Below are 19,733 nucleotides of genomic sequence, written 5' to 3' on the forward strand. Positions count from 1 at the left end.
AGGATGTGTTTATTCACCTAATTCTATTTTAATTTATATTTATCCTTTTACACTTGCTGAAATATTTATATCTAATTTTTACAACAGGTCTGAAACTTCTGTCAAAAGTCACCAAATGCCATCCCTTGGAAGCAGTAAGCAGCTGAGCAAGATCTTATCAGAAAGCAGTTCGGCTGGGCCAGCAGGTCTGCCACCAGACAAGTGGGCACCTCTAACAGAAGTTCACTCAGGCACACACATTCTGCACCATTGCTGCAATGGATTCATTATCTTATTACATTATCTTCAATAGTTAATTACAGTCTGATTGAAATGTACAGATAAATGTCTACAGAAGGGCAGAATGAACCAACGATACTGGATACAAGATGCTAAGAAGCATGCATTGTTTGTTATTTTGAAGGAACAAAATAAAATTAATCAAAACAAACTTAAAGCCTCTGTCTTTGCACTAAATAATGTGTAAAATATTGTTTTCTTAATAAAGTATGCCTGATATTCTGTAGTTACAATCACATTCTAATGCAGTAATATCCTTCACATGTCTTGTCCTTGACATGTCTTCCTGTGTTGCTTGACTCTGTTGTGCCCCTGTCATCCATCAAAGTAACAGTAAACATGGCTCTCGCTCCTTTGCATTGTCAGGAAACAATTGCTCACCTGAATTCAACATTTGACCAAATATTTCTCTGTTTTTTGCCTGTCCAGGTTTGGATTTAAACCATGAAGAATTATTTGAGGATGTTCCGTTTCTCCAGGCTGCCTCAAACCATAACTATGTCCCAGATGCTGTGCTGCCACCTGGAGAGCCGTGGCTTCATGGCGGCCCCTCTCGGGCAGCGCTGTCCCTGCCTTCTTGTCTATGCCTGTGTAGGGATGTTGGGTCTAGGATGTCTGGTCCTGGTCCTTCTGGTGAAGAGCAGATGGGAGAGATGAAAGTGTACGCTAAGTGTCACCTTCAACAGGGAGTCATGTTTGGGCCATTTTTAGGAGAACTGTGCAGAGGACAAATGCCAGCCAACCTTAAATATGCCTGGGCTGTAAGTAGACAGGTTTGAGTAGACTTAAAGAGGCTGTTTAAAATCAAGTTATGGAAAAAACAGTGTTGTTTTGCATTTTAATCACATTTAAAATCCATTATGTAATTTGTGAGATTTGTTGATAACCAGCAGGAATTCCTTATAGAACTGGTCATCAAAATTATTAACGTACACATTGCTCTCATCCCCAGATTAGAGATGATGCTGCTTTTGTCTACGTCGATGCCTCTGATGAGAACAAATCTAACTGGATGAGGTGGGCTTTTCTTACTGATTCAAGTGAAGTTTGTCTGTGAAAGTTGTCTCCTTTCTCAATCTGACATTCAGTCCGTTTTGTTTGCTTTTTAAATCACAAAATTAGTTTTACAGAGATTGATTTAATTAATGTCCTAGTCCCAGTTACATACTGCACATGTTTTCTTCATGTTTCAGGTATGTAACATATACCAGTAGTGAGGAAGAACACAACCTGGTTGTCTTCCAGTTTTACCGTCGCATCTACTACAGGGTTTCTCAGCACATCATGGAGGGAGCAGAGCTCAGGGTCTGGATCGGCAAGGATTATGCTACTTTACTGGGCCTGGGGATGGGTGAGTTCATTCACTAATTCATAGAATGAGATGATGCCATGTTAGTTTTAGACTTATACATGAATTTCATGCTGACAGCAGACTTAAATTTAGCCAACATCTCCTGCTTTTGTTTTTGGTGGCGGCAATACAGGGGGCAATGTGAAATGTGAAGTTGGAGACAAGGAGACAGTTCTACGCCTCCTGCAGGACATTCAGTTAGTTACCCTCCCAGAACCAAGCAGCTCTTCCCTTTGGTCAGACAACAGCCAATCGCAGAGCCCCATGCCTGTGATCAGTGATGTGACGACAATGTCAAACCCGGACGCACCTTGTGATTCAGGCCTGATTTCTGGTTCTGCCTTCCCGTCCTCCTCCCTGATCTCCTTCCCATCCCCTAATGCTTATCCATATGAAAAGTACGATTTCATAGCTGGAACCGAGAAGCTGCTGAGTAACCCAAACACCCCACAGAACAGCCCATGGTACTTTTTTGGGTTTGAGCCAGACCCAACTGGTCGACCCCTGGACCGGAGCACTGCAGTGTGTAAGTTGTGTGGGGAACATGTGGGCTGTGGGGGAGGAACAACGGATCTCCAGAACCATCTGACCAACAAGCACCACATCAGACCGCGTGACAGTAACAGGGACCGGATTATAGGTAACTATTGCAGCCCACTGCTTGTCCACATTGCACAATAAATAAGAACATATAAAAGTTGTAGTGCAGAAACAAAGTTTTGGTTTATTACAACTTGAACATTATTTCCACCATCATTTCTTTTAGTTTCGATAACATTTTACTCACCAGAGTAATTGCTGGTATGCTGTTACTGTTGATACTATACAGAAAGCATAGTAACATAGCAATGACTTAGTCCAATAAGCGGACCAAGAAATGACTACTCTGACAGGTTGTATAGAAACCAACGGTTCATAGCTATCTAAACCACTGTATTTTGAGGTAAAACTAAAAGTAAACACAACAGGATTCTTCTGCCTACTGTGTGTCCCTGGCATAAGAGTCTGTTACCATGCTAGCTTGCTGTGAGGCTGTGTGTTGAGCTGAGTGCAAACACTATATTGGCAACATTCTTGCAAGTTAATCAGATTCATCCTGTGGGGACATGCATCTGCATACTGCAATCTGTGCAGTAGCTCAGAAGACATGTTTCAGTCTGGACCACAGTGGTGAACCAGTGCTATAAAATCCCACAGAGCAATGGTTTTAGAAATAAGAAATTTCTTTTTAACATACCTGAAGCTTTTACTTTTTTTAATATTAAGAAACTGTGGTCACAGTGTGTCGAAAAACTACAAATGTGCAAGTTAAAAATTGATCTATAGCTTAAACAAGCTTTGTAAAGAGAAAAGCTTATTTGCGGATTTTTTCCTTTTCCTTTTTCACAAAAGGCCAACAGCGCTCACAATCGTTGTTGGTTAACAGTGGTCTGGTCAGTACACTCCCAGTGGTATTGTCTACTCATGTGACCAATGCCATCGCCAACTTTCTCATCATGGATCTCCAGCCATCAGCTCTGGTAGAAGGGGAAGGCTTCAAACAGCTGATTCACACCCTCCTGCCTTTCTACAAGGAACTGCCTTCACACTGTCAGCTTGAGAACCTCCTGAAAGAACACCATACCAGAGGCAAGACAAGCTTGGCTCAGCAACTGAGGATGAAAATGGGCAGTGGTGAAAACGAGGGAATATCTGACTACACTGTTCCCATCGAGTTTGAGACCAGGAGACATTGTCGACCTCCAAGCCATTGGAGGGAAGTTCCTCACTTTGTCACTTTAAGCGTGGATGTTTGGTTCCATAACTGGCAAGGCAACACTGAGAGGTACCTCACCCTCTGGGCACATTATATAGACTTAGATTTTAATTTTCAGAACCTGGCCCTTGCAACCCAAAGACTGACAGAGAGTGGGGTGAAAGACTATAGTCTTCGAGCAGTGGAGGCTCAAGTGAAAGTGATGGCCCAGGAGTGGGGAATCTCGCAGCCTAATATGGTCTTGCTGGGAGGGGAGGGAAGAAACAAGATTAGGTTGGGGCCGCTAAAGAGCGAGAAAGGTGGAGAGACTGCCGGCAGCGTTCCTCATCCAAACTCAACAACATTTCTTGAGAGGGATGACTCTGTGTCTCTCGAGGAACCACATGACTTAGAGGATAGCCATGCAAGTGAAGGACTGCCATCTGTGCCATGTTTCTTCAGTGCTGTGCAAGGCTGCGTTGAGGAAGTGATGTCACACTCAGTCATCTCCAAGACCCTAAGTCAATTCCAAGGTATTCTTTCAGCCCTGTTCCTGTCACCTGCTCTAAACAAAGGCTCATATCAGCCCCATGCCCAGAGTCTGTTGCAGAGTTTGACAAAACAAGAACAGGCAGAGCTGAAATCATGGGCTCACAGTCGGCCAACATGGAATAAGCTGTACCCTCTGCTGAACATGCTCACCAAACATAAAAGTATTATTTGTGATATGATTAAGGAGATTAAAGGTGAGGCCTTGTCTAAAGAAGACAATTCTACAGAGTCCAGTTCATCTAGCACCTGCCATGCAAACTCCACCTCCAACATGTTCTCAGCAAGCATTATGACCTTGCGATCTGATTGGAAGATTCTGGAAGATTTGTGTTTGGTCCTCAGACCTCTGGATGTGGCGTGTCAAACTCTTGCCAAAGAGGCATTCCCTCGTCTGTCCCTCATCAAACCCATCCTCACTGGCCTGCTCTCTCGCCACCTTGTGTTGCGACCAGGAGATTCGTCGTCCATCCTGAAGGAAGTGAAGGGGATGATGAGGCAGAACTTGGCAAGCTGTTACAACAACCCTGTTGTCAACAGGGTTGTCTGTGTGGCATGCTCCCTCGACCCACAGTTTCATGGGCTTGGATTCATGGAGGAGAAGGTGAGTTGTATAATTTAAATCCAGGGAAGTGACTGTAAGCTAAGTTCCAACCTCCCCTAGTAACCATTGTTACACCTGCTGTTAACAACAGCAGATTTACCATTGAAATTCTTTAACTCTTCTTTTATTCTTCTCAGATGACTAATTTTCAAAGGAGAAACTTGTTAAAGGGATCAATATGCACTTGATGGTTGCATTCATGATATTTCCATAATTGTTTCTTAAGATGATGACCAACTGGTGTGTAATGGTATCTCTGGTAACACTGGCTGTAGTTTTGTATAAACTTCCCTAAATCTAAGAGCAGAAAAGAGCTGCTAATGTTACCCAAAAATTTTTTTTTTCAAAAATTATTCATGTATCTTGATTAATACCTTCACTAATCCCCAATCATAGTTTTAATTATATGTAAAGCAAAGAATGCCCAGCAACACAAATGAAATCTTTCTTAATTTTCAGGAGCAAACAGCAACTTTTGATTGGCTGAAGAAAGAGGCTGTCAGAATTGTAAAGGAGGACAGGAGGAGAAGCCAAGGTAAAACGCAAAGTCAGAGCAAGAGAAGTCCTTCACCTGGTTCACCAGAGTCAGAGAGTGACTTCCTGCGGAGGAGTAAACGCCTCAAAGAATGCCGCCCAATCAACTTCAAAGAGCTTGAATATGAAGAGGAAGAGAGCGACGCAAGAGAGGATGATGAAAATGAGTGGGCAGATCCTGGCTCCCAGGGTGGGCTCTCTGGTATGGAGTTCCTTCTGGGAGACCTGTTCTCCTCTGCACCCAGGAGCAGGCAGAGCTCTGTGGAGGAGTCTGTCGACATGGAGATGTCTGTCTTCAGAGCTGACAAGGGGACTTCTCTGGGAGTGGAGCCCCTGCAATGGTGGAGGACAAAGGCAGCGCAGTTTCCACTGTTGGCCGTAGTGGCACGAGCCTACCTGGCTGCCCCAGCAGTGGCAGGTAACGCTGCGCAGGACTTTGTACAGGAAGGAACCGGAGCCACATACAGGAAAAGAGCCAACATTCCACCAGGAAGTTTAGATTCAATCTTGTTTTTGCACTACAACCACATGCCCACAACTGAGAGTGGGCAAGTAACAGGTAGGAATGACGACAAGAAAAGTGGGATTGAAAAGGTCCCATAAACTCTGAAACAACATCCATCCATCCATCTTCTTCCGTTTCATCTGGGACCGGGTCGCACGGGCAGCAGCTTGAGCAGGGATGCCCAGACTTCCCTCCCCCCAGACACTTCCTCCAGCTCTTCCGGGTGGACCCCAAGGCGTTCCCAGGCCAGTGACATAGTCCCTCCAGCGTGTCCCGGGTACTGAAAACAACAGTCATTCCTTTTTCTCAATATCTGAATTTAACTCAGCTACTTGTGCTACACTTAACCCCTGACCAAGTTTTAACCTGCTTCAAACCATAAACCAAAGTCCTGACACAAATTTCTTCTGGGTGGAAAATTTTAGAAACAGCACAATTTTCCCACTTAGGACATAAACAGATGGAGAGGTTGGATATAGGGCAGGCAGAGGTCTTATGAAAGTGTAAAATGAATGCAAATTATGAACGGAGATTCATTTTGGGAATCAAAAGTTGAGACTAAAGAGAACAAACAGAGTTCAGATAGCTAAAGCAGCTCAGTTTTGTACCGTGTATAGGTTGGACTGTTACTTCTGTTAATTCTGATCTACATTTAACTTTGCTGTGCGTATTCAGTAGTGCCTTGTGCCTTACCTCTTTTAGATACAATCATACAATAGATTGGCGGTAGGTATTCCTGATTTTTATTGATTATCCTTAATGCTAATTTCTAACAAATGTATATGTAACTGTGATTGCAAGTGTGTGGATTGTCTGTGAAAACATACAGTAGTTGAAAGTCCTTCATGGTAGCATTATGTGAAACTACTACTACCATGTGCCTTTGCGTTTGTATTAGCACTGATTAACACCGATTGTGTTATGAATCAGTAATATTATGAAAGAAAACCCCATACACTGGTTATTAGATTACTTTTTTGTCAGTGAATTAGTAATTTTTTTAAAAAAAATACAAGTGTTTAGTCAAACCTGAATGTTTTACAAATTTTGATGCACTTTAACTTAACAAAATGGATGAAGCTTATTAGACAGTGTCTGTATTGTCTTAGACTGTGACAGAGGGTAAATAAAGGTCCACACACTGAAAAGTGCTCTCAAGTTGAACACATTTACAAATATTTTAAACAGATGTTCTTTTTTCTGCTCTTAGACTGGGGTGTTAGTATTCATGTACACGCAGAGTAACTGCTTCATTTTTTCTGATGTCTCAGCGTAATATAGATATAACAGTCATACACATTTTGAAAATAAAATATGAGATGGCTTATAAGCTAATTCACTCACAAACAATATACTGTGTGAAACAAGGCACGCAATAGGCCTACAGTAGTATTATTTGTACTGTACGTTGTGTACTGAGGTTGTAGACATATATACGGTATATACTATACAGCATATTGAAGCTCAGAAACTTCAGTAAAGTAACAAAATATAACCCATTCGGTAAAACATTTCACCGTTTTTAATAACCTTTTAAAAATGTAACTATTAATACATTTTCGATCATACAAAAAAAAAACGTTCACAACACCAAAGACATCTGAGGTGATATCAGTGCACTTAGTTATAAAAATCAAAAGTTCTAAAAAAATACTGAATACATTTTCTATTTAAACATTTTGAGCAGGAACAAACAGGCAAGTGAGAAGATGTTTCTTTATCACCACAAAACGTATTCAACCACTTGAAAAGTCCAACTCCCAGACAGACAGACAGACAGAAACATTTATTTATGCCTATTACCTATTAGGCCTACAACTATAACTTGGCTTCAGCCATTTTAGAGCCATTAGAGACATCACTGGTGCTGCTGTTCTCTCTGTGGCGGGCCACTTTCCGGCAGTGGATGAAGATATAGACAGGATGGATAAACACCAGCAGAGTGAAGAGTGTCAGAGCGATGTCCACCTGTAACAGATCAACAGTATCCCATTTCTCTCAAGTCTGTTACAGTACCCTGCTGCTCTCCAATTCATTTTCACGCACTGACATACTGTAGCTACATTTTGAAATGAATCCACTGACCATTACAAGGGTTTGATATTCACTCAGTGGTCCTTCTGTAAAACTACTTGCTAGACTTGGGCACTCACAAAAAAGGGGTCTCCACCCAGAGCTCCTTTGACCAGGGCGAAGCAGGGGTACTGCAGCAGAGAGATAACAGCCGACAGGGACATCACTAGGCCATACAGCTTCCCAAAGTGATGGGCTGGAAAACTGAGAGAGAGGGGGGGGCATGTCATTTCCAGTTCATCTGTCACACAAAATGTGGGGTTATAAAAGCTCCTTTTAAAATCCGTGATCTGTAGCCTTCCAGCCACTGAAAATTTTTTAAGTTTTCCAAAGCAATTCATCCATGATTATTTTTTACTGCTTGCTATTGATGAATGTTAAGTTGTGGGGCAACTGTTTGTACTGTGATTGCACTGCAGCATTTTAGGATTGTACTTTCAAAAAATGGAGAAACATCGCCAGATTACAAAATGAATGGTCAAAATCTAAGCAGTAGAGGTTCAGGATCCTACAGTGCAACTCACTAACAAATGGTCTTCATCGTTCATTCTACCTTGCACCAGCTCTGCGCTCTTTTGCATTTGGTGTAAAACTGATGTAAAAAGGGAAATCGAAAAACACGCAAAGAGACAAAAGATTCAATGTCAGAACTGCAGTCCTAAACACTGAAAAATAATGAGATATTTGAAACTTTGATCAAGTGCTTTATTAAAGAGGAACACAGTTCATAAGTCGCCTTCAAATGACTAAACTCTATATTTATATAATAAACAATACACAGGAATGAATATCAAGTCATGTCTGTCACATCTAAATGTTAGAAGGTGTTTCTTTTTATATTGTCCATAGCATGTGTGTGTGTGTGATAGCTACTCACGCAACACTAATGAATGCTGCATTTCCCCCATAGAGGAAGGAGCGATTGAGAACTTGTAGAACAAAGGTGAGGTACTGCAGAGGAAGGACAGGAACTGAGGCGCTCACAGAGAACAGCAGGCACTGCAGGGAGGTGAGGAACAGAGACAGAGTGGAGGAGCGCAGGTCCGCCTCCTGCTCTGTTTCCCCTTCAGGAGGAAAGAAGTGATGAGTAAATCAGCTCTGCTGCAAACACACACATTGATGCATATTATACCACCAGTCATTGATTTACCAGGAGCCAGGGGCTTTCCCTTGTGTCTGTCCATGATGAGTCCGTTCCAGGGAGCACACAGGACTCCACAAAGCTGGGTCATGGCAAAAGCATTGGTGTACTGACTCACTGGGGGAGATATTATGGGAAGGAAACACAAAGAGAAGAAGAAATAAAACAGGTTTTGGAGATGGATGGTGATGATGAGAAGGGGGAATGGAGAAAGCTTTGATACATGTGTGACAAAGAGTCAGTGACTTTTATAGTAAGTTACCCAAGTTGGGGTCATTATTGGCCAGCCGGTTGAGCATTGGGTTGAGTGTGCCAATGAAGAGGTAGTGTCTCAGCTGCATTATGGACAACCATAGTAGGTGCCACAGGAAGAACCAGGACAGCACACAGCTCCGGAAACTCACCTCTAAACGTGGAAATTCACATGAAATATGATGTGAACTTTGGGAAATGAAAGGCCACGAAAAGTGCTTTCAAATTGAATACATTTGCTGATATTTTACTATGATGTTTTAAACAAGTTTTGTTTTGTGTTTGTATGGGTTTTGTTTGTTTGTTTTTCTCTTTTTTTCTCATCTTCTCAATTCTATGTACGTTGAAAGTACAGTGATTAAAGCAAGAGCGATGATTGATTAATTGCTTTGTCCATTTTCTGAAAATTTACTTGCAACTATTTTGCTAACTGATCCTGGTTTCAGCTTCTCAAATGTGAGGATTTTCTGCTTCTTGTTGTCATATGTGACAGTAAATTAAAAATGTTGGCTCAAAAAACTAAGCAAATTGGAGACATCACTGTGGGATCTGAGAGATCATGAATGACCTTTTTTTCCAATTTTTTTTTTCTCATGAATTGAGAAAATAATGGGCAAATTAATTGTCCATGAAAACAATTGTTAGTTGTGACCCTAAATCACAAGTCCAAAAGTCATTTATTTTGTCAGTTGACTTTTGTATCTCTGTTCCAAACACACAGTACAGACTTGACTTAAATGAAGACAACATTCAAGATAAGAATGAAAATACAGCACAGTGATTACTATTTTTGATCATATGATCTCTGATAGAGAAGCAACGTTAAGTTCTGTAGTCAGAATATTCAGCTTTCAATATGTAATGATTTTTGCAGTTTTATTGATCAACCATGTTATCCACATCTGACAAAGAGAACGTAGAGGTCATGGCGACAGCGAAAGTACCTTTCCCTGAGTCTTGGGTCTCTGACCTGTCCTCAGGTGTTGGTGACACGTTGTCCCTCCCATAAGACTCCTGTACATCTGTCATGGCACCATCAGCCATCCTCTCCAACTGCTCCACATTGTAAGTGTTTGCTTGTCCGCAATTCAGTCTGTTCATCAGAGAAAGGGATTGTCTATGCTGCGTCTCATTGGTGAAGATGATCTATATGATCTAACACAGTAGTTGTTTCAAAGACAAGCTAATGTTCTTACCCGTAGGTGTAGTATTGTGGCAGAGGATAGGGGATGTGGGTTCTGGGCATCAGCAGGAAGGTCCTCAACACATGTATGATGCTGCAGAAGGACATAAAAAGGAAGGAGGAACGGAGAGAGATTCCCTGTTCGTACAGAACCTGGAGGGCAGAGGAAAATATCTTGGTTGACTGAGAAAAGACCATAAATGTATGACAAAGAAGCACACAATGCCTTCACTGTTTGCTGTGCTGAATGGACTGTATTTACATAGTCTGACCAACCGCTGACTGTCCTTTGCAACACGTGCTAGCATTCACCCACTTGTACACACATTCATACAATGGTGGCAGAGGATACCATGCAAGGTGCCCCCTGCTCATCAGGGGCAATAACCATTCACACAAACACCCAAATTCCTTCCCATGGAAGAGCCATTGGCAGATCATTAGGGGTCAGTGTTGCCTCAGGACACTTCAAACCTACCACCATTGAATAATCACTAATACTGTCAGACTATGATTATTATAATGCATCCACTGACAGGGCTGCACTTACTGTACCTTGATGATGAGGAAGACAGCAGAAGAGGAGTCAAAGGCACCATTGTAGAGGGTGATGATGGTGGAGCGATGAGAAGCGAAAAGGTTACCAACCTTCACAACAAACAAAGACACAATTCAGCTTTGCATATACAATTCATCATTAGATATGTGATATATATTTTAAATCTAATTTAGTGTGGACACACAGTAGGTTTCTGTGCCAAGATATTTATCAGAATTCACCTGCATATTAGTCAGAAGGAGCAGAATTCCTCCCACGGCGATACAGGACAAGGCAGGAAAAAGCAGCTCTGAAAATGCTACATGACAGACAAGTATAGAAATATTTACAATCATGTATTCCTGACAGGACTGTAACCTTATATCCATCCAATGGAACTTGGTTAGTGCTGAAATCCAGAGTCACATAGTATCCAGAGCAGTAGATAAGTTGGGTGTTTGACTGCTGAATCACTCACAAAATCTACATCTTGTCTGGTAATGTGGCAGTAAAGGTGGCACGGATTAGTATTGTATCATGCTACCTATACAGCAAATAAATTACTAACTATCTTCTGCCCTAGCTTCAAATACATGCTCACATTGCCACATGCATAAGAATGTATATGTGCATGTTGTAAATGTGCAGTGTAAACAAACTGCCTGATAAGAATATCAATGTGTATTGGAATGGCCACGATAAGAACAAAATAGACTAAAGTTGTACAGAGAATGGCATGTCAGCCTGCTTTAGGACAAGCTAGGACAATGTTACAAGCCTAGACTCTGAACATGTATTTCCCACTGTGAAAGGATTATGACAAAAGAAAACAAGAGGAAACAGATGACATAGAGATAAAAGATGAATCCATTCACCTTTCAATTTCACGAACAAAAAACACATAATTTGGGTTCTCACATAATTTACATTAAAATTTGGCAATTTACTTGCTTTAGATCTTGATGGGTTTAGAGAACTGCTTGAGATGGTCATTTAATTATTTGACGTACATTATATGGACAAAAGTACTGAGACACCTAACCATTACACCAACAGGGACTTTAATGACATTACTTTCTAACAACATAGACAGCTATAACAGCTTCCACTCTTCTGGGAAGGCTTTCCACAAGATTTTGGAGTGTTTCTGTGGAAATTTTTGCCCATTCATGTAGTAGAGCATTTGTGAGGTCAGATACTGATGTTGGACCAAAGGTCCTGGCTCACAATCTCTGTTCCAGTTCATCCCAAAGGTGTTGGATGGAGTTGAGGTCAGGTCTCTGTGTGGGCCAGTCAGGTCCTTCCACACCAAGCTCATCCAACCATGTCTTTATGGACTTTGCTTTGTGCACTGGGACACAGTCATGCTGGAATAGAAAAGGTCCTTCCCCAAACTGTTGCCACAAAGTTGGAACCACAGCATTGACCAAAATGTGTTGGTATGCTGAAGCATTAAGGTTTACTTTCACTGGAAGTAAGGGGAAGGATCCAGCCCCTGAACCCCTAAAAAAGAACCACATTCCAATACTTTTGTCTATATTAGTTATGTTGTGATATGTTTTTGTGTGTGTCTACCTGCACTGGAGAAGGCTACAAGAAGGGTTCCAGTTGTGTACAAACATCTGGAGAGAGAAATATGACTGAATTCAGAGCAGTCATTTAACCATCAAGGCGCTCACAGACACACACACACACACACACACACACACACACACACACTCAGGCACACACTAGAGAACTATTTTCACACTTTAAACATGGTAAATATTGTAAAGAAGCTACTCTTAGTAGACAAATCTTAATTTCACCTGACTCACATTAGATGAAAGAACTATTATTCATTCCATCATCATTGTCTTCAGCAAAATTTATTTTTAAAAACTACAGAGGTATACACGTTCTCTGTCTCAGTGCTTTTACCATGAATGGGCTTGTTAACCTGAAACCTGTATCACGTGGCCTAAACATATGCAGACCCGTGCACTGTGAGCGATACATAAGTAACCTAAATTGTCAATGTATAACGCAAAAGCTCTAGAAGTCAACATTCCCTACTGTCCCGGAAAAGAAAGAATAGGCAATTCCTTACTGAAATCACGTGTGATACTACAGCCAAATAGAATTTAGAGTTATTGGTATCAGCAGTACATACTAGGACACACAATTTTTGCTCTGAGGCACATGCATGCAGAATTGTGACACATTTGCACGTACATGTTTATAACAAACAATCAAAGGTCGAAGGTTTCAGTTTCTGACAAACAGTGGCTCTATCTATCCTCTGACTGAACTAGGCTTACCAGGAAAAGGATTCAAAATTAAAGTTAGGATATTGACACTGCTAATGCAAGAGTCAAACAGGGACAAAGGAGGTGGACTGTGCTTGAGTGTAATCTCTCTGCTTCTCTGTTAGACACTCCCTACTTTTATCTCTGTAACTTTACCAATCCCCCTGCATCGTAACTGTAAACTGCAGCAATAACTGAACTGCTAACTGAAACATCAGTATGAGTTTTTGGATCCCTGTCTAGTAAATGACGAATATGACACAATAAAAATCAATTTTGACCAAGTTTTCAATTGCAGCCTTGGTTTTATGGCTGGATAGCAAAAAATAGGATGAACTCACATTCCCAGCAGCCTGGTCACCATGGTGCCAAACCGATCAAAAAGGTAGCCATTGACTAGATTCAGGAAGTTGTTGAGGAATGAGGCAATGGTGAAGACCAGAGAGAACTGCTCATCCTGTCTACTACAGTCTGTAAGAAAAAGAAAAAGAGCTTAATTCTGGGATGTAAACATCACCGCTCTGGTATTCAGTTACCCATGAATGCTCCGTCTTTGTCTGTACAACAGTGGTTTTCTTGTGTTTTAGATGTTAATTTTCAAAGAACAGTTAATCAAATGAGTATTACCTGTATGTGTACTTATATTTTGTTTAGAGCGGGTATGTTTTCTCTTTTTAATAATCAGGTAGTACCTTTAAAAACTTCTTCTTAATGCCTACTGTTTTCATCTACCTCACATTTTCTCTTTAAAAAAAAAAACCCACCCAATTTAAAGAAACAACTGATGTCCATCTGTTTACTCAGAAGGGATACTGAGATAAGCATCCTAGCAACGTGACCACCTCTTAGACCTGAACTCCAGGGTTGCTCACCTGTACTGGTCATGGTGCCATTGGCATCTGGGACACTGTCACACAGGTGACTGAAGTACCCTTCCTCCTTCAGCACAAACATCAGAGAGGCGAAACCAAACACCACACCAGCAAAGCACAGACACTCCAACATCCCAGTGGCCAGAGTGAGCCTGTAGCGCAGCCTGGTATGAACCTCGTGCCCCGGCATGCTTCACTGACCCCTCTCCAGGTCACCAACAGGTTTATTTTGAAGAGAAAGTTGTTGTTGTTGTCTCTCTTGGGTTTTCTGTTCTTCTAATTCCTCTTTGAGCTGTTTTTGGAGCACAACAGGGCAGTAAAGGATTAAAGTTTGCAGAAAATACAGAAAAAAAGGGAGAGAGAGAGAGAGAGCATTTCATCTTTCAGTTACATCCCAAACAGAGACGTAACGTAACAGATTAATTATGACTACCAACATTGATGAAGCACTTTCAAAGGATAAAACATGTCTAGAATGCCTTAAGTGTTCTAGTAAATCTCAAATATCATAACCAGTGCGACTGTAATAAAGTGCAGTCTGAATGATTTCAGTAGTGAAGATGATCCTGAACAAGTGACTTTTCTGGGACTTACTGCTTGGAGGGCAACTTGAAACATGATATGATGAGAAGACTTACTTTGTCATCTGCTTCTGTTAGACAGTACGGTGTCCAGTGTGGCTCTGAAGCACAGAGAAAGTTCACTGACACTGCTCTTGTTGGTAGTTTCCAACGTGCACGATTTAAGACAAAGTCCAAACAGATAATGTCATTTGGTTTAAGTGATCTCTCCTCTGCAGACTCGAACAAATCCCACAGCTGCTGGGGCGATAGCTATGAGAACCCCTCTGGAGGTATAAAGGGCCGTGGGATCACATGCATCCAAATGAATTCAAATTAAATTAACTTGCCGGGGATATTTTACACAAAAATTAAAGTTCAAAAATTACATTCAGAGGATCACGTTTTTTTCCCCATAATTTAAGTAGACCCTTTCTGTCCTTTTACTTCAGTAAATACTGGTCGGAATACTGCGACATGAGGACAAGATGACCAGGCGGTGCTGATCGTAATCCCGATTAGCGCGCTTAATCTATGCGTAGCCTCAGACACATGGCACAATGTGGACTCAAAACCGCAAGAAATCTGACTCTTATAACGAGACCATCACATCACTTCTTCAGATACATTTTTTAAACTCAACACGAGTGAACATTTGATATCGTAAATTCCAGTTAAAGACTCATAAATTGCGGAGAAGTTTAATGATCTCCCCTCACTCTTATGACAAACTCCCATCATTCTAGCACCGTCTCAAACACCTGCTGCCCGATGCACATTTGAACTGAAACGATGCTTACCTTGTACCCTCCGGCAGCTCTGTTCCGGTACCTCCGTTACAGTGCTCATGTGCGGGGACGGTTCACCTTGCGCCGAGCCGCAGCTCGTCTGTTTAATGTGCAGAGCTGCGCCTCGCTCTCCCAGCCTGTCTGACATCCAACGCTCCTGATGACAACAGGTGGACACCATACCAACATATGGGACTATTGTATACGCAGTACGCCTCGTTGATTATGTAATTGTGAATTATATTCCAGTCCTACGGATTTTCTATTATTCAGCCCTCATGTTGATGCCTTTTTTAATTAAGCCCCGGAAGCCTGGAATATAAAGAGTTATAAATACAGTAGCCTACAAACTCACTAATGAGACTAAGATGATTTTCGGTTGTATGCTGAAAACAATGTCTTTATGGTGATGACGGCAGTAGAAACTGCTGTCGTTATGGCGCATTTCGGGGTTTTTTTCTTTGGCGATCAATGCGCAGTGGGTGTATATTTCATTTGTGGAGGAAGTCAATTAGCCTGCACAGAGCCCCGACCTCAAGCTGCACTCTGGGGTAGAGGGGAACTGCTTTGGGAGAAATCAGAGAACTGATTGTAAAGCAAACCTTCTAGACCAGCATCAGTGCCTAACCTCACATATGCTCTCTTAGCCGAATGGCCAAAGATTCCCACAAACACATCACAAAGTCTTGTGGAAAGTCCTCCCAGAAGAGTGGCAGCTGTTAAAGCCACAAAAAGGACGGGGGCTGGGGAACTAACTCCATCTTAATACCCATAAATTGATGGTCAGGTGTCTACTGACTTTTTGTCACATAAGGGGCATTAGTGGAAAATAGGAGCATTGCATTTCAGTTTCAGCTTTACTTGTAGCAAATTTATTTGTTGGAAAACTCTCATGATATTTTCTGATACACTGTAGAAAAAAATCTCTTGTGAAACATTTGACATTTTTCCTAAAATGTGCAAATGATCAGCAGACATAGAACATTGTCGGCACGCAGAAGGGAACGTTTCTGCTCCATGTTGGACACAAATGCAGTCCTGTGAGCACAGGAATTTGATGAGTGTGACTTTGCCTGTTTGGGTTAATCACTGATACGGTCAAAGGTAACATCACTTTGCAAAAAGTTGAGACTTTGGGTGAAGAGGCGAGAAATCAGCCGCTGTCCCCACCTCCAAGTCCAAACATTTAATTCAAAGCACTCAATCAAATGAATGTATCCTTTTATATTCAAGCATGAAAATACAAATTTATGTTCAGGTTATGTAATGTATAAGTTCATAGCCTGCTTTCCATGTGATTGGTTTTGATGGGTGACTGACATATTCCATTCAGTTGTACACATAACACATTTTTTTTTTAATTTAATTTTATCTTTATATTAAAATCACATAACTCAATATAAACATCTGAGTTAGCGTTTTTTATTTTGTTCTAAAATGACAATAAAGAATTACATCCATTATATTTTCAAATGCATTTGATTATTGATAAATCTGATCAAGCATGTTCCCAACTGTCTTTCTTGTGCTGCAAGTTTTTTTTTTTTAAACCAAAGCAAGCTTTATAAACAAGAGATGATGCCACAGTCTCTGTTGATGATACTCATCACTCTGTATGTTTTATTTAGGATAAAAAATGATGTCAGAAGTCAGTCAGTTTTTCGCAGATCCAAAGATGGGCTCTGGTGCATGTGTTATCACTCCAACTCCTCTCCTCTGTGTACCAAAAGGTGTTGACACAGTCCTCCTTCGTACGTCCAGACATCCCACTGGGCTCCCCTTGTCTCCAAAACCTGTTCAAACATGGACAATCAAATGACCGGCTGGAGTTACTGCACAGCGTGTTGCATACAGCGCTGGCAATCCACTATCTGACTGCCACGTAACACTGGAGACTGAAGAAAACCTGTTACCCTGTGCTGTTCAGAAGTGAGCCATCTACCCATTTCCATGTTCCCTCTTCTTCTCTGTCAGTCAGACCAATCCAGAATGTGCGCTTTAAGGAATTGATGAATAACTGCAACAGTACCCGAAAGTGGACAAAACAGTGAAAATGTGGGTGCTTTTGACAGTTTTAATCCAACTAAACACCCTGCACTGAATGCAACTTTAGGGAATAAAATCTTTAATTTGCTTTTGTTTACCTGCTCTTCCTTGTTATTTACAACGACCAGATCTGCCCCTCGGTCTTTGCAGTCCTGTCTACTATCGTCCCAGCTCTTTGATTTGGAAGAAATGTAGTAAAAGCTGTTGTTGAGTGACGTGCATCCATCCTTACAGAAATTATCTGCAGAGGTGGAAAGTTTAGGAAGTGAAAGTGTCAAATGTCCATTTCAGACACACACTGCACACAAAGCAAAGGACTCACTGAGTTCGACCAAAGTCTGTTTTCTCTCTTGAGTCCTGCTCTCACTGAGGGTCCCCAGTTTGATTATGCCTGCATGGGACAGCAAATTCGCACAGTGAAATACTTTGGATTCAGTGTCCATTTAATCTGCAGGAAATCTAAGAAAAACTGCTGACTAGGGGTCAATGGCTGGATGTTCAGCAACACAAATCTCACTTTCTTAACAGAAATTAAACTCATTTCTCTCACAATTGAGTCCAATGCCTATGATGCCAGCCAGGAGGAGAAGACAGAGCAGTACCATGCACACAGTCTTAGCCCTGACAAAAGTCCTGCCTGGGTAAGAAATGTCATGGGAGAACATCATAAATATTAATCCAGAAAGCAAAGGAAACATAGAAATTTAGGTATGTGTGTGTCACTTACTTGGCTGCTGATGTACTGCGCTGCATGTTACAGCTTTGTTACCTCCGGCGATGTCTGAGCTTTCATAAATAACCACCGTCATCTCCTTCTTATCGTCACTCCCTCCAGCTGTGTCAAAGGCTATTTCTTCCATTTGCATGTGTTCACCAGAATCATCATAAATGTAGTCATACATTTCCATTTCTCTTTTTGAATAGTATTATTTAAGTGGTTTAAACCCAAATAACCAGTTGAGTTTTGATCATCTGATCAGTATCACACTTCCCTGTATGCTGCCACAAAGTTTCTGCTCACTTCTGTCACACCTTCCTCTTTACTTGGCTTGTGTGCTGTAGCTGAACCATCCAGTCAACTAACAGGATGTTTCATCACTTTCTGTGTAGTTCTGGAGTAAAATAGGAGTATTTTGGGGTTCAAACAGACAGCCAAACCAGATACTTCAAAGGTTAAAAACAAGAGAACCAAATGGGCAAAATGTAAAACACAAAATATTGAAATTAATAAATACTGATGAAATAAATAAAAGGAATAAAAGTGAACGGAGCATCAGTTCATAGTCTCAGCTTTTTGTTAATGCTAAATCATCTCTGTCACAGTACATGATGCAAAAATATCAGCAAAGAAGAAGAACCCTGCAGTTCTTCAGTGAGAGTATAGCGCCACTTACTGGCCATTTGTGGGCCTAGAACACAGATTCTTCCACAATGAGATAGTGTCCTCTTTATCTGCTTTGTCTGTTTTAGCTGTCTGCAGCTCATGTACATTGATATTAAAAGAGTGTAATGAAAATAAACTGCAGCAGCTACATGAATATTCTTTTTTCTCTCAAACATCTCAAAACATGATGTTTTAATGCAAATTCAATGCATTTTGCAGATACTACAAATGTACTGTGTGTGTTCTCACATCATGTGAGATGCTGTTGCTTTTGTGTGAGTTCTTGTTGCTGCTGTATTTGTAATCAAAGGCCACCTGGATCACTTTAATACAATAGGTGCACTTCCTCAAAATGTTCATCTTTAATTTTCGGTAAAAATGAAAAGGAAAAAGGAATAAAAACTCCAATATTATCATTAAAAAACAAAAACAATTTGAACTGAAACAATTTGAATCACCATCAAATGTAATGTGTGTAAAAAAATCTAATTACACATTATTTCAAATGTAACCTGGGCTGCTTATGGTTAAATTTTAAAAACATCTTCATGGCCTGTAGGAAACTGCGATGGGTATTTTTCATCAGCTCCTGAATTTTTATAGCCAAAACAATAAAAAGGTCTGGCCTGTTGGTCATTCAAAGTAGGCTATTACAGCCTATATAGATGTCAAATATGTGCTAGAGTGAAAGTACAATATTCTCTCTGAAATGTAGTGTATTAGAAGAAAAAAATTAGCAAAAATTGGAATACTAAAATAAAGTGCAAGAATCTCATTTGTTAAGGTACAGTGCTAAATGTAAACAGTTAGCTACTTTCCACTCTGCGCGCTGACTCCATCTCCAAAACAAACCGGATTTATTCAGGTGTATTGGTATTACTCTGCTGTAATTGCACGTACGTGACCACACGAGGGCAATGTCGGCGCTCTTTAATTTTGCAGGATATTTCCACGTCCAAGGCAAAATTCGTGTGAGCTGTTTTCTTTGTAGGCTGGAATGTGAGAAAATAACATAAGTGCTATATGCAGAGAGAATTGGCTTAATTAATTA

General features: G+C 41.0%; 3 protein-coding genes across 9 annotated transcripts in view; 1 reads left to right on the plus strand and 2 right to left on the minus strand.

The window, feature by feature from the left end:
• Positions 1-8,694, plus strand: part of LOC124066656 — a 12,854-nt gene extending 4,160 nt beyond the window's left edge. For 3 of the 7 annotated variants that reach the window (XM_046403257.1, XM_046403270.1, XM_046403279.1), the window contains 7 exons: positions 88-185; positions 709-1,040; positions 1,232-1,296; positions 1,473-1,630; positions 1,764-2,270; positions 3,023-4,518; positions 4,978-7,525. In XM_046403257.1, coding sequence (XP_046259213.1) covers positions 88-185; positions 709-1,040; positions 1,232-1,296; positions 1,473-1,630; positions 1,764-2,270; positions 3,023-4,518; positions 4,978-5,655 — 3,334 coding nt within the window. In that variant the 3' untranslated portion in view covers positions 5,656-7,525. Of the gene's footprint in view, positions 1-87; positions 202-708; positions 1,041-1,231; positions 1,297-1,472; positions 1,631-1,763; positions 2,271-3,022; positions 4,519-4,977; positions 7,526-8,540 lie in introns of those variants that run through there. The other 4 variants (XM_046403289.1, XM_046403297.1, XR_006844637.1 and 1 more) reach the window with 3 other exon arrangements.
• slc43a3a (solute carrier family 43 member 3a) lies at positions 7,376-14,613 on the minus strand. The gene is made up of 13 exons (XM_046403385.1): positions 14,543-14,613; positions 13,905-14,196; positions 13,374-13,503; positions 12,320-12,366; positions 10,987-11,063; positions 10,762-10,854; positions 10,220-10,359; positions 9,968-10,116; positions 9,034-9,177; positions 8,781-8,888; positions 8,508-8,694; positions 7,711-7,834; positions 7,376-7,525 (listed from the first exon to the last, which is right to left on the minus strand). Exons 2-13 carry the CDS (start codon positions 14,092-14,094, stop codon positions 7,376-7,378), a joined length of 1,539 nt encoding a protein of 512 aa, XP_046259341.1. The 5' UTR covers positions 14,095-14,196; positions 14,543-14,613.
• A 1,789-nt stretch (positions 14,614-16,402) lies between these two features.
• LOC124066776 (CD209 antigen-like protein E) lies at positions 16,403-19,101 on the minus strand. Its single transcript, XM_046403543.1, has 6 exons — positions 18,026-19,101; positions 17,849-17,935; positions 17,621-17,689; positions 17,397-17,539; positions 17,166-17,269; positions 16,403-17,045 (listed from the first exon to the last, which is right to left on the minus strand). The coding sequence occupies exons 1-6, from the start codon at positions 18,204-18,206 to the stop codon at positions 16,895-16,897; spliced, it is 735 nt and encodes a 244-aa protein (XP_046259499.1). The 5' UTR covers positions 18,207-19,101; the 3' UTR covers positions 16,403-16,894.
• Between the last annotated feature and the right edge of the window lie 632 nt (positions 19,102-19,733).

Source organism: Scatophagus argus, chromosome 2, assembly GCF_020382885.2.
Source record: "Scatophagus argus isolate fScaArg1 chromosome 2, fScaArg1.pri, whole genome shotgun sequence".
Taxonomy (NCBI): Eukaryota; Metazoa; Chordata; class Actinopteri; family Scatophagidae; genus Scatophagus; species Scatophagus argus.